This window comes from Callithrix jacchus, chromosome 21 (genome assembly GCF_049354715.1).
Source record: "Callithrix jacchus isolate 240 chromosome 21, calJac240_pri, whole genome shotgun sequence".
Classification (NCBI taxonomy): Eukaryota; Metazoa; Chordata; class Mammalia; order Primates; family Cebidae; genus Callithrix; species Callithrix jacchus.
The window spans coordinates 16,847,702-16,869,479 of record NC_133522.1 but is presented as its reverse complement, the minus strand read 5'-3'; the positions used below and the strand labels follow the sequence as shown (position 1 = coordinate 16,869,479).

Genomic DNA, 21,778 nt, shown 5'->3' with positions numbered 1-21,778 from the left:
TTAGTTCAAGAACATAGATATCTGAACATGTATTGTACAATCAGAAAGTATGTCAATTAATGATTAAATGGTAAAATGATAGAAAAACTACATTATTATTATTTATATTTGTTAATGCACCTAAAAGCATATATTTCAACTTTGAAGCTCTTAGCAATAGCGTAAATGGTATTCTGCAAAGTAAAGACCAGAGAAAGGAGAGAAAAAACAGCTTTTAGTTCCAATATAAATTAGGTGAAAAAATATGTACCAAGCATATACAATTTAGAGAAAATTCAGAGCATAGTTTCTGTCTAAAGCTTTTGAATGAAGATTAGAAATCATTGCAGATTCTGGAATACTTTGAGATTCCAAAGCCAATTGTGACATTACCTACTGGGTGAAACTTCTTGATGGTCTGTGTAGAAAGCCCCATTTAGAAATCATTACGAATACCCAAAACAGAATTTTGTCCAAACGGATGACTCTTATGAGATGCATTTGCAGTAAAGAATTCACAACTCTGTGCGATCACAGGTGGAATCAACACCTCTGGCCTGTGTTTAGTTTTCCTCTAGGGGAAGTTAGAGGATGGTCTAGTGTGGGAGGTATTACTGAAAGCAGACATTCATATACTTGCCAATGGAGAAAGTGTTTACAGATTTCACTTGCTCATCTGCAATGTCACCAATGGGTCAAAAAGAGCTCTTTAATCTAATGTTCATATTTGCTGGATGCCACAAAATCTAGGCAACAATCGCTTTGATGATTAAAAATCCGCAAACCCTTCCTGTAATTGACGTTTTAGTATTCCAAAGGCATTCTTTATATGAAAAGCGAAAGTACATCGTAGGATAGTTAACTATGAATGCTGAAATATTCATTTGTTTATTTGGAAAACTCTTCTGATGAGGAAACTGACAGAAGAAAATGGTCTAAATAGGGATAAATATCTTGTTTCCTATACCCATCTGTCCTGTTTTTCTATTGGAAGCCTCTCCTGAGCTTAAAAATAAAAAAGAACATCTATTTTGGAGATGGGCAACACGTTTTTTTCCTAGCAGCAACTCAAAACATGATGAGTAATTTGGAAAGGAACTGTCAAATCTACCAGCTGCCTTGCTTATGAAGCTGTCCTGCTCCGTTTGGTAACTTGTATACCATATGCTAGATGCTGATTGCCTGGAGTAGAAAACTGAAAGCTGAGTACTTCAAGTAAAACTTGTTTAAAATATCAAAAACAAACTGACAATGCACAACTTGATGGAAACTTCTAAGTATTTTCTAACTTAGTGACTGAAAAATATGTTTCCTTTTGATGGAAAAATATAATTGGCCACACAAGAATTTATAAGTATTGGGAAGTATATAAGATTTTGGCAAAATTCGCCACTTAAAAATTATTATTTTTTTAAAGCAGCAGCCACTACTCTAAACAGAAATCCATAGGAACATATTCTTTAATCTTTCAACTGCTTAACCACAGTAATTAAATATGCCATTTTAGAAAGTTCTATTTTATAAGTTGAAGCAAAGTTTTGTTAAAGCTTACTCTAAAGCATTTTATTCTGAGGCCACCAAGAAGTAAAAGAATAAAAGTTTGTGATTGAAAAATTCATTCAGGGTGAATTATAAATCTGACATTACTTAAAGAATAATATAAAGATATTTTGATATCCCCATCTTCCACCCCAACTTGAAATTTGGAAAATATAATGTACAGTATATAATTTAATATTGGAAATATCACAGTTTTTTAAAATCAGAAAACTTACAGGTATTGTGTATTAACTTTGTCATATTTGGATGCACTCTTTGCAAAAGATATCCTAAGTGTACCATGGAAGGAGACCTAGAATTTTATTTCTCTCATCCCTTTTTTCTTTGGACAAGCTGTTACCCCATGACCTGAGGTAATCATCTCCCTCCTGTGAGCTCTTAATGTTTCCTGCACCTGGCACTAATTAGCTACTTTATGCAGAGTTCCATTTAATTATTATTAAGCATCACGTTTTCCATTGCTCCATATGTTTTGATTAAATGGTAGGTTTAAAAAAGGCATTCTGTTTTATCTTTCATATTCCAACCGAGTCTCCATAATGTGAAACGTTTAAAATATCTTAAGCTAATGTTCATTTCTTAAGTGAAACACAAGTGCCAGTTACTTTTCAGGCTGAGCGGGTTGTAGCCTTGTGTACTTGACAATGTCTGTCCATTGAACATGAGGAAAGACCAGATCTTAGGTTACTCTCACACTTTCTTTCACCCACTCTCATAACTTGGTAAAAATGTTCTATTGTCATGGTATTGAATGGTACTATAGTGAAGTCTGAAACTTAAAAATACGTATTATTTTCTTGGCTGGGATGTTCTTTTACCATATGAATATGCATGTAGTCCCTTCTTTCAAGTAACTTTGCTGAGTTATATCTTGGTAATGATCATCCTGTATCAATATTTCTAGGATGCAATAAGCCACTTGAATCTGTCAGATCTATGCTTTAGTTTGATCTATTTCAATAACATTTTCTTCTGTCTCATCTTTGAATTTTTTTCTGTTTTACTTCCTCATTTCTTCCAATACATTAGTCATATTGGCTTTCCTTTATCGCAATTTCAAATTTATCAATTTCTCTGTAATAATTTTAGTCACTTTTATTTCATGTTTTATGATTTCTCTATAATATACCACATCTCTAACTTTGAAGATTGCTATCATTATACATTTCTTATTTTTAAAATATATTCTAATTTTTTGGGTATTTTTATTATTTTCTTGTTAAGTTCTAATATAGAAATCTTTATCTTTACTTGTCTTTTAGCCTTTGTATGCCTTTTGTAGTTAATTTGTTAAAGAGAGATTTCATTTTACATAATTTCACTTAGACTATGCCAACTATTTATTTTAAATTGTTTCTGTGTTTCGAGTAATTCTTGGAAGACATAGGTCCTTTATCTCTCTTTAATTGATTATGTTTCTTTACTCTCATGAATTAAATAAGTAATTAGTTAATATACATGTTTTTCTTAAATTTTGTTTTGCATAGATCCTGTTTTGGTTCCTATCTGATTGTTCATTTTCTAGTTAGCTGTGAAAACCAGGGTTTGCATATTTGGAGAAAACAAAATGAGAAGTAGCAGGATAATTCAATAATCCTTATTTGGAATGTTGTTTTTAATATCTTACTAAAACCATATTATTTTCTTCTCAGTATTGTACTAGCCCTGGTGATTCAGAACCACCCTTTTAAGGGTGTGCCTTTGCCTATAAAACTCTCTCTACGACTTCCTTTATGCTCTCTGCTTCATAAGGAGGATGGTTTTCAATAGTGTCCGTTTTCTGTTGTTGCATAAAAATTACCACACGTTGAGCAATTTAAAACCATGTCATTCCAAAGGTCCAAAATTGCAGGCAATCTCAACAGGGTTTTCTTCTATGGGTTTCACAGACCAAAATCAAATATTGCTATCTTCTCTGGAGTCTCTCCAGAAGATCAACTTCCAAGTTCTTTGTGGTGTTTGGCAAAATCTGGTTCTTTGTGGTTGTAGGACTGAGGTCCCCCTCCTTGACTACTAGTCAGGGTAACTCACTGTTTTAAGAGTCTTCTGTTTGGCTGGGCACGGTGGCTCATGCCTGTAATCCCAGCACTTTGGGAGGCCGAGGCGGGTGGATCACGAGGTCAAGAGATCGAGACCATCCTGGTCAACATGGTGAAACCCCGTCTCTACTAAAAAATATAAAAAATTAGCTGGGAATGGTGTCGTGTGCCTGTAATCCCAGCTACTCAGGGGGCTGAGGCAGGAGAATTGCCTGAACCCAGGAGGCGGAGGTTGCGGTCAGCCGAGTTCTCACCATTGCACACCAGCCTGGGTAACAAGAGCAAAACTCAGTCTCAAAAAAAGAAAAAAAAAAAGGCTACTCTTCAGCCTTCGCACATCGCTGCCACCACAACCTTCATAGCCAGCGGGGTTACCCTGAATCCTTCATGGGCTTTGCTTTATAGCTCACTGAGGCCTCCTTCTGAGATCAGCTAGAGAAAATATCCCTATTTAAAGAGCTAATGTATTAAGTTAGGCCCACCTGAGGACTCAACTCATCCTAAGGTCAACTGATTAGTAACCTTAAGTATATCTCAGAATCTTTTTTGTAACCTAATATAACCGTGAAAGTATTTCGAGGAAGGGCCCGAGGTCATTGGAACAACCTTAGAATTCTGCCAACTGGCCGGGCGCGGTGGCTCATGCCTATAATCCCAGCACTTTGGGAGGCTGAGGTGGGTGGATAACAAGGTCAAGGGATCAAGACCAACCTGGTCAACATGGCAAAACCCCGTCTCTACTAAAAATACAAAAAATTAGCTGGGCATGGTGTCACGCGCCTGTTATCCCAGCTATTTGAGAGGCTGAGGCAGGAGAATTGCTTGAATCCAGGAGGTAGAGGTTGCGGTGAGCCGAGATCGAGCCATTGCACTCCAGCCTAGGTAACAAGAGCGAAACTCCATCTCAACAACAACAAAAAAGAATTATGCCAACTACAGTAGGCTTATTATTTTTTTTTCTTTCAATATTTCTTTCTGTGCCTTCTCAATATTAGTTTATTTTCTATAATTACATCTCATATTTCCCACATCTCATTCTTGACTTTATGTATCATTTTTTACCATAAAAAGATCCTGGGATGGGCTCCCACAAAAATGTCAGATAATTTTTGTGAAACTGGCATTGTTAAGGGATTGACTAGTTATGTTGGTGTTCAGTGTGCCTCGTCAGTTTTCTTCAGACTTTGCTGTATTTATTTGACAAGGCTTCTTCATAATTTCTGGGTTGGGGCTATGTTAGTTTTTTTCTTATTATTCATTTATTTTCTTTTATTCAACACAGGAAAGTGAAGCAGTATTAACCTTTACTCAATTATCTTAACCCAAATAGCAAAAGTTTGAATAATCATTAATTTTGGAGTCTATTTAAATAAGAATAAAATAAATACCAAGTATTTTTAATTAGTACTTATAATTAAAGTACTATAAATATTAACTATCAGAATAACATAAATACTCAGGCCCCAAACTGTATTATGAGCTTAATATTAAGAAGTTTCACTGGCTGTGTCCAGAATGCATTACATTAACATTTGAATCACGTATTCGAGGAATGTTCTAAGTTGCTGGACTTTGTAGACAGAGATATGAGGATATATATATGCTGCAGAATATGTCTTATGATACATGTTACACCTAAATGCATGATATTTGAATTGCTACAGTACTTACTTCAACATTAAATGTCACTCAAGGGAATAGTACAGAATTAGATTCATTAAAAATATATAAACTAGCAAACTATATTACATTTTGATTTAAAATATATCTGAATGCCTTTTGAAATCTCACTCATTGCAAGTATTGCTTCCCAGATTTACAAGGGATATTATTTTCATCTCCCCTACAAAACTATTAGGTCTTTGTCAGTAAATACATTGTTATATTTATCTTTCTGCTGCCTCTAGGTCTAGCATAACACTTACATGTGCTGGGGGCGCACAAATGTTGGTGCAGTTAATTGATACACACATATGCATACATAGGTAATACTTGCCTAGAAAATGTTTATGCAAGCAGCTTTAAATAGTGCTATAAAAAGATTAAGCAACATTAATGGTAACAGGCCAATCACATATTCCCCATTCTGCTGGTAGGAGATAAAATACAACAAAAAGAAGGCACTAATGAGCTAGGATGGTGACTTACTAGGCGTGTAATTAATGTTATTAAGAAACATTGCAGTTGCATATTAAAATTCCGTTAACTAAGCAACCCTTCAGCATCGGTACATTTGTTCCTTGGTTTCAAGTTTTTCTTTTCTTTCTTTTTCTGATTGGCATCTTCATGCAATCTTTCTCTAAAAAATGAGATAATGGGATGTGATCAGCCCTCGTGGTTTAGCTGGAGTGCTGACATGTCAGTTCTGGCAAGTTGACAGGTTAAGTGAGTGAAAATGGATGTCTTGTCTCGCCATTGACTGGAAGAGCCGTTTTTAAGCTATAGTTTCCTCTCTTTACTCCTACACTTACAACCTCTTCTATTCCAGACATGAGAAGTCTAGTTTCCCAATTCAGGAATTTAGGATATTGGAAGAAGTTTTCGCCACTGTAAACTAGACTTCTTCTGCCAGCCAAAAATGAGATCGATTCTTTACAAACACTGTGTTAATTTTTCTAATAATGAATTAGTTTTGAAGTTAATAGCACTTTTATTGCATACTAACAGTCCCTTAAAGAAAACAAAATTTTATTGTTTTATTTTTAGTATTTTAGTTCTAAAGACAAGTAGAAAAGCAAAGTACATATGCATTGGTAAAGGACAGAATAATGTGGGACAGTGGAATTTAGAAGTGCAGAACTTATTATTTTGATGGATTTTCCTAGGGCGCTCTCAATTCATACCTATGTATCATTTAAAAGTTCTATGAAACTGCATGGCGAATCGCATAATGATTTCAATAGTTACATGATTTCCTGTGCTTACCTATAATTAAGGAAATCTATTTTAGTAATCTGAAATATAATAAAGTTTAAAATTGCCTGCAAATTTACCCACCTTATTTACAGGGTGAGTAAAGTATTACTATTGATTGTAATGTAGAAATATTTAATATGATTACAGGATTAGAGTGGACTTGCTAAAGCCAATAAAGACCATTTCCTTGAAAAAATACATGGTTCCACCCCAATCGTCCCTCAGCTGAATGTCTGCCTGGCAAACTTGAACTATAAGGAAGTTCATAGTCCAACTATATTACTTACCTGAGGCCTTCCAATACCCAAGCTGACTAAAGGAGCACACCCATCCAGATTTCCAAGGGCGACAAAGAAGCCACGTGAGGGAATGGTGTCTTGGAGCAGTCTGAGAAACTCCTATCTCTAACATACTGCCTGAGTTTTCTCCTCTGGGAGGTGCACTGTCCCACCCTTCCTTTCTTAACAACTTAATCTAAAGGAACGAATCAATCTTTTTCTCTCTTCCCCTCTCTGTCTTCTTTTCTTTTCTCACTCCTTCTTTTCTTCTCCCTCTCCCCTCCATCTCTTTCCTCTTTTTCTTTCTCTCGTTTCTCCAGCTGTAAAAGGCCGATTGAGTCAAGTCACTCTTTTGCTTAGTATGTACTGTATTACAACTCTCACTGTATCGTAACATGTCACAACACAATTGTAACGTGTGTTGTAACATGCTTGATTCTTTCCATGCATGTCTCTTCTGGTAGGAGGTGACTTCCAGAGGACAGAGATCTTAGTACTCTCTGACCCAAAATAAAATCACTAATGTTGTTTAAAAAGATAATCGAATAGTATTATGAATTAAATTACCATGCAACATCTGAATTCATTTTTGTACAAATTTATTACTCTGGTATTTTCCAGTAATATTTTTCCTTCAGAAACAAAAACAAATATGTTAAGGCACTGACCCCGGTAAAAACAGCTATGTGCTTGTAGCTGTTCATTCTGACAGTTTTCATTTGCTTGCTTATGAGATCCAAAGATGCAAGACCTTTTGAACTAAATGAGTTAATTCTTTTCAGAAACGTTCTTTCTGTTCTATGTTATTGTCAAATTATTTTGTTTTAATATTTACACTTTTCCATTTTAGGCAGGAGCACATTATGTGTGACTCTAAATGAAGGAAAGTGGTTTGAACCACTTTCACAAAACATGCATGTTTTTAGGGGGTGTGTATCACACTTACCAACATAAATTCCGTGTCGTTGGCCCGCTTTGGAATTGCTTTACAGTCGCAACACATGGCAGTTGAGAAGGCCACTTCTTTTATTTTGTAGTCATATTATGTAATTATTGGCTGACTTCATTGCCTATTTCAAGTAATCAGATTTTGAATAATTGAGGATTCTTTTGGTGGGGGAGGATTCTGATTTTATATGAACCCTCCAAAATTAATCTCGCAACCAACAAATTCCAAGACTGTTTCTAAACGATAAAGAGTAATAACTGTGTAATAGTAACATGTTTCACTCATACAGGGAATGGATGTCATTTATAAGTACATGTGAGACCTTTCATGGTTGTAGAGTAGAACATGAAGTCTAAACAGATGAAGAATCTAAGGATTATAATTCATAGTAGTCATTCCATTCTGTTTGATTATTTATTTTCTCATGTGTTTTAAAGCAGTAAATCATTTAGTAATTTTCATTTTGACACTGAAGAAGCATATATATATATATATATATGATTACTGTTGAAAGAAAAGGTATTAGTCTGTTCTCATGATGCTAATAAAGACGTATCTAAGACTGGGTAATTTATAAAGAAAAGATGTTTATTTGACTCATGGCTCCACATGGCTAGGGAGGCCTCACAATCATGGCAGAAAAGCAAGGAACATCTTAAATGATGGCAGGCAAGAGAGCTCTTGTGCAGGGGAACTCGCCTTTGTAAAACCACCAGATCTCTTAAGACTTATTCACTATCACAAGAACATCAGGGGAAAGATCCGCCCCCATGATTCAATCATCTCCCACTGGGTCCCTCCTGCTACTCCCAACTGTAGCTCCTGGGAATTATGGGAGCTACAGTTCAAGATGAGATTTGGGTTGGGACACAGCGAAACCATACCAGGTATAGACATTGGCATTTTACTATGGAATCAGGATTTTTATTATTAGCTACGAGTAAGTAACTGGTGGGAAAGAAAGTGTATCACTCATCTAGAAGATTTATTGCCGTAGACTCCGTAAAAAACAAAACAGAAAGAGAGGTAATTTAGCAATTTGATCATTATATTTCCTAGAAACAGTGACAGATGAGTAAAATGTGATTAAACGGTCTTTATAAAAGTGATTGTTTTAAATCCTATATTTCTAATTTATATTTTCTATTATAAATTGCTTTCTCTGAGATGAATTATGTGTTAATAAGCTTCAAATAAAATATTTCCATGACAGTGTGTATGCATTTCCAATATTAACAGAAAATCTTTGGAAATCAAGCGAAATGTTACATAGTAAAAATACAATTATATTAAATAAGTTGAAGAAACAATCATGTATCAGTTAGAACCCAACCTGAGTTGAGTATAAATTAAGTAAACAGTTATTTCTTGCTACTGCTCTATATTGCATTGTAAGGAAATGATTTCTCACTATTTGTTTCTTGTTGGTAGAGGCAAGACTGTTAACAAATTTTTGCAGGAACTTTCAAAACCCATTTTTACACAATGTCTTTATCTGTCTATAGGGCTTTTGTTACTCTGGGGTGTTGGCTACTCATTCATAGTCTTTGGGACATAAATTTTCAACTTGGTGTAGCAGCACCCACTACAAAAGCACATATATGAATCAGTTAGATTTGTATTCAAACAACATATTTGAAACAACATAAATCAGAATCAATTAGTTTTCTTTTCAAACCGCATTTTTTTTTCAAACATCGTATTTACTACTGCAATAGTAAGTCACTCTCACTGGTGGGTATGTGTATAGGTATAACGGAGTAGGTTTAATAATACAGGTTTATTACTCCTTAGGTATAATGAGATGGAAAAATATTGAGTATTTGCTTTAGATCAAGGATTCTTTTTTTTTTAATGTACTATTCCCAGGAATTCATTTAGTGTTCACTCTTTTGGGCTTTTCAAGTGAAATAAATACATCATTTATTTGCTACATAGTAGACAGCACCCCATACCAGTAAAAACTTCAAACTGAACTGAGAAATTCAGACACATAGGCTAGGGGAAAAATAGAGAAGCAAGGCAATGCGAGCAAGAGCAAGTATCTTAAATTGGAAAGAACACAAGGCAAGCACAAGGTCAGAGATTGTTCAGGTTAATTGTTGTTGACAAAGAGGACCAAAGGATAATTGATATCAGGGTGGGTTAACCACAGGACCAAGCAAATGCCAGTGACTGAAAGTAGACTGCTCTGCTGAAATGCCAGAGCTAGTCTGGGGACAAATGAGTGTCAGGATGGGAAAATCTTGGGTCAGCTGATGGAAGCCAAAATGCTGCACTGAGAAGAATAATTTGCAAGCATTGCTATGATAAGCATTGTAGGTTTTCACTGCGGTGAAATGAAAAGCACTATAGGTTTGTGAATAAAGAGTAACTTGAAGAAAGTGTACTTAAGAAAGGTTATACTTATAGGTAGAACAGAAAAGAAAGATAATGAATTTTATGCTACTATAATAGTAAAAACAATTATTCAAGGAAAATGTAATGTTATGATTTGTCAAATCTTTACATCATGTTGGAAGTTATAGCATTAAAATTCTATCATTCTACTTGGTATTCGACATGACAATTTTTTTGTTAATCAGATCTTGGTTCTAAAGGAAGCATATTAATCTGGCATCTCAGTGTTTAAGAGTTCCTACTGTGGCATTGGAATAAACCAGAAGTCAAACCTGTCCTCCAATCTAACTTAACTTTAAGAAATCTGTGTTTCTCACATGGTCTCACTTATAAGTGGAAGCCAAACAAAGTGAACTCATAGGCACAGGGAGGGGAACAACACACACTGGGGCCAGTCAAGGGGGTTTGTGCAGGGGGAAGGAGAGCATCAAATAGCTAATGCATGCTCCACTTTATACCCAGGTGAGGGCTTGATAGGTGCAGCAAATCACCGTAGCACACATTGACCTATATAACAACCTGCACATCCTACAGGTGCACCCTGGAACTTAAAATAAAATAAAATAAGAAGCTGTGTTACTTATGCCCTTCATAAGATTCAGTTTGCTGGTTGTACATCATTATAATAGTAGTTGAAACATAAGGCTTTTCAAATATGAATTGAGATAATGCTTGTGGAGGGTTTAACACAAACTGTGGCATATAACAAACACTCAATTAATGTTAATTATTGCCATTGTACAAAAGAGTTTGTGACTAAGTGAATTTTTAACTCAAGCAAATGATGGAAGAGATGCTTCTTAAATATGCTTATAGAATATGTTAGTATTTAACAAGCAAATATATGATATAGCAAAAAAATTCTACTTGAGTTTGTCAGAAAATTCAAAATGGTTATTATAGAATTAAAAGTTTATTCATTCAGGCATAAAATTATATCCAAAGAAAAAGAGTGGCTGAGCGTGCCTGTATTCACCCTGTGTCACATATGAATGTTCCTAGCTGTTATATGACTGTCTCCATGCTAATGCCTGCCATAGGAAGTCATATTTTCATGCTGAAACAACTCTGAACATGATGTGATTAACCTTTAGGGTCCTCATCCTCCCATCTCAAACCCCACCTCATGCACGGCCTGTGCTTCCCACTCATGTTCAGCCCTCTGATTTCCATATCGCCCACTCACTCTCACCAGCAGCCATTAGCATAACAGAGCTGTAGCATGACTTTGATTGAAGCCAGCTTGGGCTGAATGCAAAATCAAAGTATAGTTTAGCAGACATCAAATCTAATTTACTCTACATTGTATTTAAATTCTCAAAACACAGCTTCAAGTGAACCGTCCCAGACCTCTAATCTTAATCGACCTTTTTATATTTGGCTCTGCTTCTCTGGAAATCATACAACATACTTTTCTTATAGAGCTATTGTTTTTTAACTTGTAAGTGTTGATTAAACACCAAATTGTACCATTCTGTTTGCTCCATCTCATTTCTAGTTACAGCTGAAACAATCAGATATAATCACCTCACAGATTAAGCAAGTAGGATATTACATCATAGTTACAAAATACTTTTCCAGTGCTTTTAGGTTTTAGACAGATTATGAATATACATTTTACAGTCTTCTTAGAGACATATAGAAGTATTGCCATTTTCATAACGGGCTTATTCTTCTGGAGCTTATGACTCAATCTCTAATTCACATTGGGTATAAATGTGTGCTTGGAATTGCCATCTTAAGGACCTAATTGTGTGTGTGTTTTTGTTATATTTAATGGGAGTCATTATAGGAAATCTATTTTATGTATAACACACTTTGTGCTCTTGTGCTGTGTTGATAAAATGCCACTTCTGTCTACTCCCTCCCATTGGTGCCATCAGCCAACTACTGTATTTTCAGACCATTTTCAGTGCCACCTGGCAGAGATACTGAAACCGTGGAGTGTTATTGGAAGAATTATTGATGCAATTTTTCATTTAAAACCTCAAAAGTAAATTCCTTCAGCTGACATCCCTTCACAGAAGATTGCAATATAGTTCTTGGGCAGAGAGAGAGTCTACAAAAGTAAAAGTGATTGATGCAATTTGTTTCTTTGTTCCACCTTCAGGTGATTGCAGGAAAGGATGTATATTTTCACAGACTTGAATACTCTTCAAATTTTTTGCTTTGATAAATGTTCCTATATGTTTAATTTTTTTAATTGAAAAATGATAAGACGGTTTTAGTTCCAGCCAGATCAATGTGGCATAAGCCAATAGACAATAATCTATTGGCTGCATTTGAAATACAGCACATTTACAACTTGGAGTAAACGTACAATGTTAGTAAACATCACATGAAAATATATTTTATAGGATAAATAACATATGCTGACAGTTTTTTGTTAATGGTCTTTAATATAATTCAGTATTGGATAAAAGCTCTAGAAATTAGAGTTTCCTGGCCTTTTAGATTATACCATCAGTGATAAATACCATGCTGGGATTTTGCAGAATTTCTTTGTCCTGTAAAAGACCTGATGAAATGTTATCTTCAGCTTCTCCTATAAATACAAATTCTCAACTGGGTTTCTGTCCCAACTTGGAAACATTTCCCAGCCCTTTGACTTTACTCTTTCTCCAGTCCTCATCTGCACTGCTTCCAAAGCACCCTTTCCAAAATATAAATCCAATTACATCTTTCTTAAAAAAGTGTCTTTGAACAGATCTTCATAAAGACAAAATGTGACACTCCTTTAGCAGAGAGAGATCATCTGGCCCTATCTATATCACCTCTATGTCCCAGATTTCTTTTATTATCAGAATCTTTCACAGGCCCCTAAAAGTTCAGTTCAATGGGTCTCTGCCTTACGTGCTGCTTCTCTTTGTCCCAAGTGACCTTACCACTCTTCACCTAGTCAACTCCTTCTTGTCCCCCAAAATACAGCTCTAGTGTAGCCATGTCCTGGCACCTTTTCTCCTTTTTTCCTTACAACGTGGCCTGATTGGTTCTGTTCTACTCTTTCTCCCCCAGTGCCTTCTGCATTTTTTCTGTTTTCACTTAAAAATCACATTTTGCTATATTTGTATATTTACTTATATGTTTACTTGGAAGCCTCTGCCATAGGGCAAGAGCAATTTTATTTGGCTTCCCGTCTCCTGTACCAAGCAGAATGTATCATTATTACTGGTTGATCAATACATTTTGAGTGAATAAATGGTTGAATTATGTCTTTTCAGAAAAGTGGATGCATAGATGTGGTCATTTACCAGTCCCTATTTTGGGGACTGTATTTTAGCAGCTGGGTTAAAATTGTAGTATCTGGATGCCAAAAGCATTTTGCAATATCACTCATCTACAAAATATTTTTTTCAAAAGTTTTAAAATTAAATTCATGGAAGTCTGTACTTCTAAAGTACAGATGGTAATTTTACTGGACAGATAGATGAAGAATATTGTCCTTAAAAGTATAAAATACATAAATATATGTTTATATTTCATTGGTTTTATTTCATAATTTCAATTATTTGTATTTCCATTTAATTTATTTTAAAAATTTGCAAGGAAGGACTAGATAAAGTATCCAGGACTCTAAGGTTTTACTAACTACTTTTGTGAAGTAATTTAAATTCTTTCTGTATAAATTAACTAATAAGCTAAATAGGTGATTTTTATTCAAGTCTTGTAAATGATTGATTTTGACTGAACTGAGTTTTGAATTTTTAATAATTTTAGATACATGGTAAATTATTTAATACCTCTCACTTAGCAAGTGTCCATATTGGCACTGTTACTTTTCTTTATAAGATTACAAAGAGATACCATATACTCATTCCTAACTTTTTCATAACAAAGATAATTTTTCTACAGTATTTCAGAAGATAGAAACAAACCTTAAGTCTTTTTTTTTTTTTTTTGGTACAAATACCTGGTTTCACATTTCTACTGAAAAATGGTCACTGCAGTGTTTTAAGAGTTTTTGCTAAAGTAATTTTGTAACATTGATTTAAACTATCATTTTATTAGAAAACATTAGAAACAAAAATCAATGTATCTGCTGATTCAGGAGAATAGTACAGAAATAACAAGAAGATTGTTAAAAGCAAGTAATCTTCTGAAAATACAAGGCAACATACACCGCACTCTGTCCAAACAGATTCATAAATCTGGGTTCTCCATCCTGCTAGAATGAGTCTTCTGTTATCTGTAGTTACAGAAGAAAGTTTCACTTAGTAGATTTATCTCGTTTGTCCCTGGGGTATATGTTAGATGTGTTGAACCAGGAGGCAGTATAATAGAACATAAAAAATGAGTCTATACAAATCCCAATGAACTGTTTGGAAAAATGCTGCTGCTTTTTCTATGCTAGCATTCTTGTAAGGATGAGGAATTGGTCGCACGTTTGAGGCTGGTGTACATTTACCTTGTTCTCGGACCTACAGTTCTTTCTCCTGAAGGACTGAAATGATTCCAGGTGACAGTTTTTACCAGACATTACTTATTGTTAGAGGGCTTTAGAGTACCACTGAGTCCTAAAAATTAGAGTTGATTTTAAAGTGTTTTCTTGGTCTCAGTTTTCTAGCCTAAGCAGCTAGTTAAAGTAAAAATCAATTATTAGCAAAGCGTGGAATGCACAGTGTTTTCTGTTCAACAAAACGCGTTTTGGTAGGGAGACGCCCTTGTGAAAACTTCCAACAATACTGCTTACTGTCTATTACTTTATTCTCTCATTATCATTAGACTACCATTTAAATCTGAACTTTCTTAGGATTTTTACCCCCAATGCTTTGTTTTATTTTCGAATGTAATAAAGGAATTACTTATGTCTTGATCTCATTAGCTTCATCTGTACCATTTTGCTAGCTTCCAGCAGACTCCTTGCTTTATAGACTAAGTGCCTTTCCCTCCAATCCGTGCTACATTCATTAGAGGGTAAAAGCCGCCAAAAATTATCTTTGCATCTGTCAGTTTTCAGCTTAGAAAAAGTCAGAATAAAATGCTCAGTTTGACTTCTTAAACCCTGCTTTGTAGCCACAAGTGTTTGCATAACTTGGACCCTCCATCCTGCCAAATTACACACTGTTTCCTAAGTTTGTTCTTGCTTCTTATGCTTTGCTCCATAATCTCCTCATTTGTAATGTGTTCATTTTTCCATTTTCCTCAACGCTCTCATAATGCCTGTTTTTTATACAGAGCCTTCCATAGGTTTGACAACAGAAAGGGATTTCTTTTTCCTAAGTCTTACTAAATTTATTATATATACAAAATCTTAAATTCTCCTCCACTGTTCTCTGAGATTACCTCTACCATTGCACTTACGGCAGTCTTAGATAAGTGTTGATTTAATTTTGTTTTCACTTTTGTCATTGTCATTGTGTGTTTCATTTTCTTTAGACTACAAGCGTCTCAGTGGCTGCAGAATAAAAGCTTTCCATCTCTGTATCTTTAGTGCTCAGTAGGGGAACACAGTAATTACCTGACTAATGTTTATCTATCTAAATGAAATAAATTAGATTGAGTCAACCATTTTAATACATTTATTTACATTGCTTATTATCCTTGTATGTAATTTCCATCTCTTCAATTCTTCAATGCCTTTAATCTTTCAACTCTTGGATACTGGAATATAAGTATTTTAAGAATAGAGATCATGTTTTGTGCCTTCTGGTATCCCTGTGCCTTATGGAATTCTTGTAGTTACTACAAAAACAACCAATGTTTGTCAATAGATTGACTTTAGAGGAAGGAGATGGTCGAATAAGAGAGTGATTATTTTTTGTCTTTATCTATTTAAAAAGCAGAACCAACTTAAGCATCCATGTTTTTCCTTAAAAATGTTAAAATCATAAAAAAAAAACTAATTTCCTATGTAAGTATATATAGGCCAAAGGATTACAATGTACAACATTTTAAATATGTCTGCTAAAATTTTGCTGCTTTCCTCACATTTGATTGAATATAATGTCTTTCTTTTTGTGTTTAGAGAAGTGGATAAAGGTAAATAAAAAACCGTAGTCTCTCTCAGGCACTGAACAATCAACAGAGTACTATATTTTCTCCTTGATATATTTTTCTATGTCAATGGTTGATATTTACACACTTTCTTTTCTTTTAAATTATAGCTCCCCCACAGTTTGTGGTTCGGCCAAGAGATCAGATTGTTGCTCAAGGTCGAACAGTGACATTTCCCTGTGAAACTAAAGGAAACCCACAGCCAGCTGTTTTTTGGCAGAAAGAAGGCAGCCAGGTGAGTGTGAGGCTTCACTGCTTTTCTGAAATCTCTGAACTTCCCATGTCTCTGCTGCTCCTCAAAGCTTGCCTGGCTTCTCTTGTTCTCAATGTTTGAATTCATTTTATTTCTGAAAAAGAGACTGATGAGTTTAAAAATAAGTGGAAGTCAGATGTTCTAGTAATAGCATTCTTTATTTGCTATTACTAATTTTTTCAAAATTCTGTCTCACATAGAATAGCAATAAAGTAGTGTAACAAAATTACCTTTAAAAGTCCAACCAAAACCTCTTTGGCTATTTAAAATCTCTGACTGTAAAGCTAATTTTGTTTTCTTGCATTGACTTAAGTGGTATGATAAAGTCAGGACATATGCAGTCTCTGTGACATAGAAAATATTTAATTGGCCCAGAATTTAATTTCAATCCTCTCTCTTAGATATGCAGCATAAATGACTTTTCTTAATGCTTAATTAAAGCGTGCTTCCATTTAAGAGTAGGATATTTTCTTCTCTGTTCTTTCTGGATTCATCCATAGTGGGATTAGACAGTAAATAATACACAGTACATTAGAAGGAAGCCATGGCTGTCTTGTCTTTGCTCTGCTCTGGTTTGTCCTCTCCAGTTCCCACTCTGGGCAACATAGTCTCTCAGAGTTGCTATGGAAAGTCAACTCGATACACTAGTTTTCTCATTTCGAACTTGATCCAAACTTGGACAAATGCTTAACCTCTAGGTTTATAGGCAATGAATGAAATTTCCAGCTTAAACTAGATCAAAAGTTGTGTTGTATGCTTAAGAATTTATCTGTGCATTCCTATGGGACCTGGAGATATTTTCATTCTAAACTTTCTAGAAACATGCACTACTAGGCGTATTCTGAGGAAGAGACCTACTGGTGGTCTTCCTTATGACTTTCTGTTATTACTAAATGTTCCAGAAAAATTTTGGGGGGAATAATGGAAATCATTACTAAACATCTCTGGAAATCTAAAACCTTGGCCAGAGATTGGAACTGTAAGTTGCATTTGAAGAATATGTTGATTGAAGCTTATAAATGTTTATCTGCAACATGCATGTGTGCAAGGAAGCCTTTAGAAGTTCTGCTCAGCCGTTATCTCTAATTGCTTGGGTTTCTATAAATGCCTGTACCAGCTCCCAGCTAGCAGTTCTAACAGCTCAGTCTGGATGGACAAATGGCCTCTATTCTTTACTCTCCTTGTTTTATTCTTTACTCAACTCTCCTCAAATCTCCTCTTGGTATTTGTGGAGTATAAATGTAGTGATGGGAATGTCAGGATAGGTAGTGGCCATTGCCTTATCCCACATCAGAACTGTTCCAGGCCTTAACTCTCAAATCTTATAATTTAGTAATTAGAAAATAGGTTTCTACACGTAGAGTTCTTTGACTCTTTGCTTTTAAATTCTTTTCAGATGTTAGTGTCTCAGACTCTAAAGTGAGTGTAAGGCAACATGACAGACACACACACATAGACACACATACATATATACCCACATGCAGAGACACAGGCACATACATACACACAGACACACCACACAGACACACGCATGCACACACCACACACATACACACATATGCACACACATAAAAACACACATACATATACACACACATAGACACATACACACACATAGATACACACATGCATATATAAATGCACATACATACACATATAGAAAAAGGAGAGAATTCAAAATCTAGTTTCCACCTCATAAATTGTACAACCTAGGCCGGGTGCAGTGGCTCAAGCCTGTAATCCCAGCACTTTGGGAGGCCAAGGCAGGTGGATCACAAGGTCAAGAGATCAAGACCATCCTGATCAACATGTTGAAACCCCGTCTCCACTAAAAATACAAAAAATTAGCTGGGCATGGTGGTGCATGCCTGTAATCCCAGCTATGCAGGAGGCTGAGGCAGGAGAATTGCCTGAATTCAGGAGGCAGAGGTTGTGGTGAGCCAAGATCGCGCCATTGCACTCCAGCCAGGGTAACAAGCGAAACTCCGTCTCAAAAAAGATAAAATAAAAAATAAATTGTACAACCTTTGTAGTGGTATTTAAGTTTGCTTAAGCTCATTTTCTTAATCTAAAATACAGAGCTAACACATTTGACTTCACACAAGTAAAGTTGAAATGAATTGGTCGGTTTACATATAAAATTGCTTTACACATTAAGAAGGTTAAGCAAGATGTTGTGTCACTGATAGTAAATATGATGTAAAGCAATTTGGTCATCGCATATCTACACTTTATATCCACGTATTGAGTGAAATCTCATTATAATGTGCCTTTTTAGTATATAGATAAGACCATATCATGTGTAAATCACATCCTCTAAAGTGGCTCCAAGTTGAATTACAAGGTAGTGCATAAAATGTGTATTGGCCTTGTAGTTTAATAAACATATGGCATCTAAATATGCTACATTGTTTTTAAATGGTTTTAAAATAAATAACAAATAGCATTTAAGTATTCCTTTTGTTTTTCATTTAACAAAATAGCATGTAATTCCAGTCGTGTTAATGTTAAAGATCACACAAAATCCTGTGTCTGGTCTTCTTTTCCTCACCTATCTCTCTCCCATCACAGAGACAGAGGTAGAGATAGAGAGGGATGGTGTGGAAGAAAGAGGGAGAGAGAGAACAAGTACTGTGAATGATAACGAGAGATAAGTGCTTGAGCAAATTACACATTTTCAAATCATGACTTGGAATATTAGGAAAAAATAAATCGGTCTTACTATCTCTAGTATCCAGTTTTTACAGTGATCTATGACCATCCATCAGTAGAAACAGTTAAAAGCCTGGACTTAATGGTCCATATTCCTTAATACATGCTGATAATGCCAATTAGCTCTAATGGGATACCCAGGCACTCTCCAAGGCAGGAAGAGCTGTGAAGTTCCCAGTATTTCTTGTAATCCATTTTCTTTTGCCTATGTCATGCAAGCAGGGAATAAAGATGATGGGTTAACCTTCATATAATGCCATTTGCCATGTCAAAGAATCATTTAGAAGGTGGACTGATGGTATATCGTAGAGGAAGAGATTGCATAGAGAATAAAGCCCATCTGATGTGTTAGTGCTATGTAAATTAGTATTCTAATGGCTAATTGTAGGAAAGTGTGCACTTTGAGTTATTGTATCATTTTCAAATGACTTCAAAATTTAGATTCTCTCTTTTAGCTGCTTTATTTTGGTAATACATTTGGAATTTACAGTAGAATCAGCTGATTCTCAAATTGTGTTTCATATGCATGAAAATGTCTAGCCTGATACAATAGTACACATTTTATGAGGTCAACAGCATATTGAAATTACATTTCTGACATGCTACCAAACATCAGTCCTTTTAGAAGGAGTTTAATAACATGGTAATGTTTATGTAAAGTGGGCTTATAGTGTCACACTTGAATCTAATAAAGTGGACATCCATCATGTTGCAATAAAGAGAAGAGCTTCTAATTAAAGTGGGACATCATTTGCTGGATTAAAGTCATTTAGCATAATTGAAAAGTGTTAATACCCTATTTTATCCTCTTCCATTGGTATTACTTCAAGGGTAAAAACATTTTAAGGTGAAAATGTGTCCTGTGCCTTTAATTGAATGTTATTACCTCCTGATTGCAACGTATTGAAACTGTTTAATTACAAACCTGGAAAACTAATTACTATATGGAGAAACAGATCCCAGAGGGTTATTATGTCCTTTTTTGTAAGTAAATACAACATAAAAATTGATATCTTCTTATTTATAATCCAACTTGGAAACATGCCTCAATATAATTTATTATACTCAAATGTTTTTCTTAATTGAACAACGGTAAAGCAACATAGTTCATCCAAAAATGTTACTCCTCTCATAGCAGTACTTTTACAATTTGTGATTAGGCAATATGTTTTTAATAAGAGATATAGAGTAAACTAAAGTAAAATTGTTTTTAAAAGAAAGTAATACTATGAAATTGTTTAAGGTATACACTTTTAGAAAAAATCTACATTTTCTTTTTATCTACAGTAATTTGTTTAATCTTGCTTAGAATGTAGCATTTGTTCATAGCTCCATTCAAAGCTGCAAAAACTTGACAGCAGTGGAGTCAGCTCTCTGTCACACACTTTTGAACAACTTTGGGAGAAACTCAACAGAGTCCATCAAGTATTCAAATGATGAATGGCGATTGCATTTGCATTCTTCAGGGCTGTGCTGTTTATAGAACCCATACACCATTAATGTTATGGCCAGGTCTTCATAAGCCTTTCGTAGTTGAGTCAGATACGATCTGTTTTGCCCATTTTCCAGGTAAAGAAACCAGTTTCAAAGATATTAAGTAACTAGCAGAAAATCAGGCTGGGATAAAGTTCCCTATTCTTTAAAAACAAAAATGACTATTCTTTCAGCTAGCAGATACTGACTTTTTAGAGTGTATTATTTCACCATGAATTGGAATAAGTTTATCAGCCAGTGAACCTTACCGTGTGGCTTTGAACATTTCTGTGCCATGTATTTTCAAATCTACATGTTTTCCTTTTCCCATTATATTCGCTAATTTTAGTAGCTTTTATTAACATTTTTTTAAGTAAAAAAATACTGATGAGATTGTGTTTGCTTCCACAGAACCTACTTTTCCCAAACCAGCCCCAGCAGCCCAACAGTAGATGCTCAGTTTCACCAACAGGAGACCTCACAATCACCAACATTCAACGTTCCGACGCAGGTTACTACATCTGCCAGGCCTTAACTGTGGCAGGAAGCATTTTAGCAAAAGCTCAACTGGAGGTTACTGATGGTGCGATATCTTAATTCAATTTCTCTTATGAAAACAATGATTTTTATTTCTAGATACCCCTTAATCATGTGGAGCTTGCTGATTTGTTAAATAATCTCTGTGTGTGCTTATCTTTTCACTTTGAATCCAGGTCACATCTTTTTAGTAGTTTCTAATTCTCCCTGATTGAATACCAGTTACTTTTCCTAAAGAAGAACTTCAGAGACAAAGTACTTAATTCTTAAAAATAGAATAATGCATTATTTTAAATATATGTTATTACATTCACTGCATATTAAAATATAATCTGTATACCTTTATTTAGATATTGTGCTGACATGATTGGTTCTACTAGACATTAATAATTTTGTTTTACTCTAGGAGGAGGTGATACCACTTTTAATATTATCAGAGATGAGTTTTCAGTTAGCTATGTCCTCACCTGAGGACATTCCTATTACTTTAATTATTCACTCACTAAGTTAAATTAACTACCTTTCAAAGTGATGAAGAATGCTAAAATTATTATTTTTGTTTGCACATATGCACTCTGGATCTTAACTGAGGCACCTACATTCATAGTGAAAGTTGGAAAGGATGAAGGTTCTGCATAATCTGGTTTTTGTCCCCAACAGCTTATTTGTCACAATTGACAGCTAGCGG

The 21,778-nt window shown here is 35.0% G+C and overlaps 1 protein-coding gene across 38 annotated transcripts in view; it reads left to right on the top strand.

The window, feature by feature from the left end:
- ROBO2 (roundabout guidance receptor 2) overlaps window positions 1-21,778 on the top strand; it is a 1,334,178-nt gene that overhangs the window by 1,212,324 nt on the left and 100,076 nt on the right. For all 38 annotated transcript variants that reach the window (XM_078358529.1, XM_078358528.1, XM_078358527.1 and 35 more), the window contains 2 exons: window positions 16,226-16,350; window positions 20,965-21,136. In XM_078358529.1, the coding sequence (XP_078214655.1) occupies window positions 16,226-16,350; window positions 20,965-21,136 (297 nt within the window). The remainder of the gene's footprint in view (window positions 1-16,225; window positions 16,351-20,964; window positions 21,137-21,778) is intronic.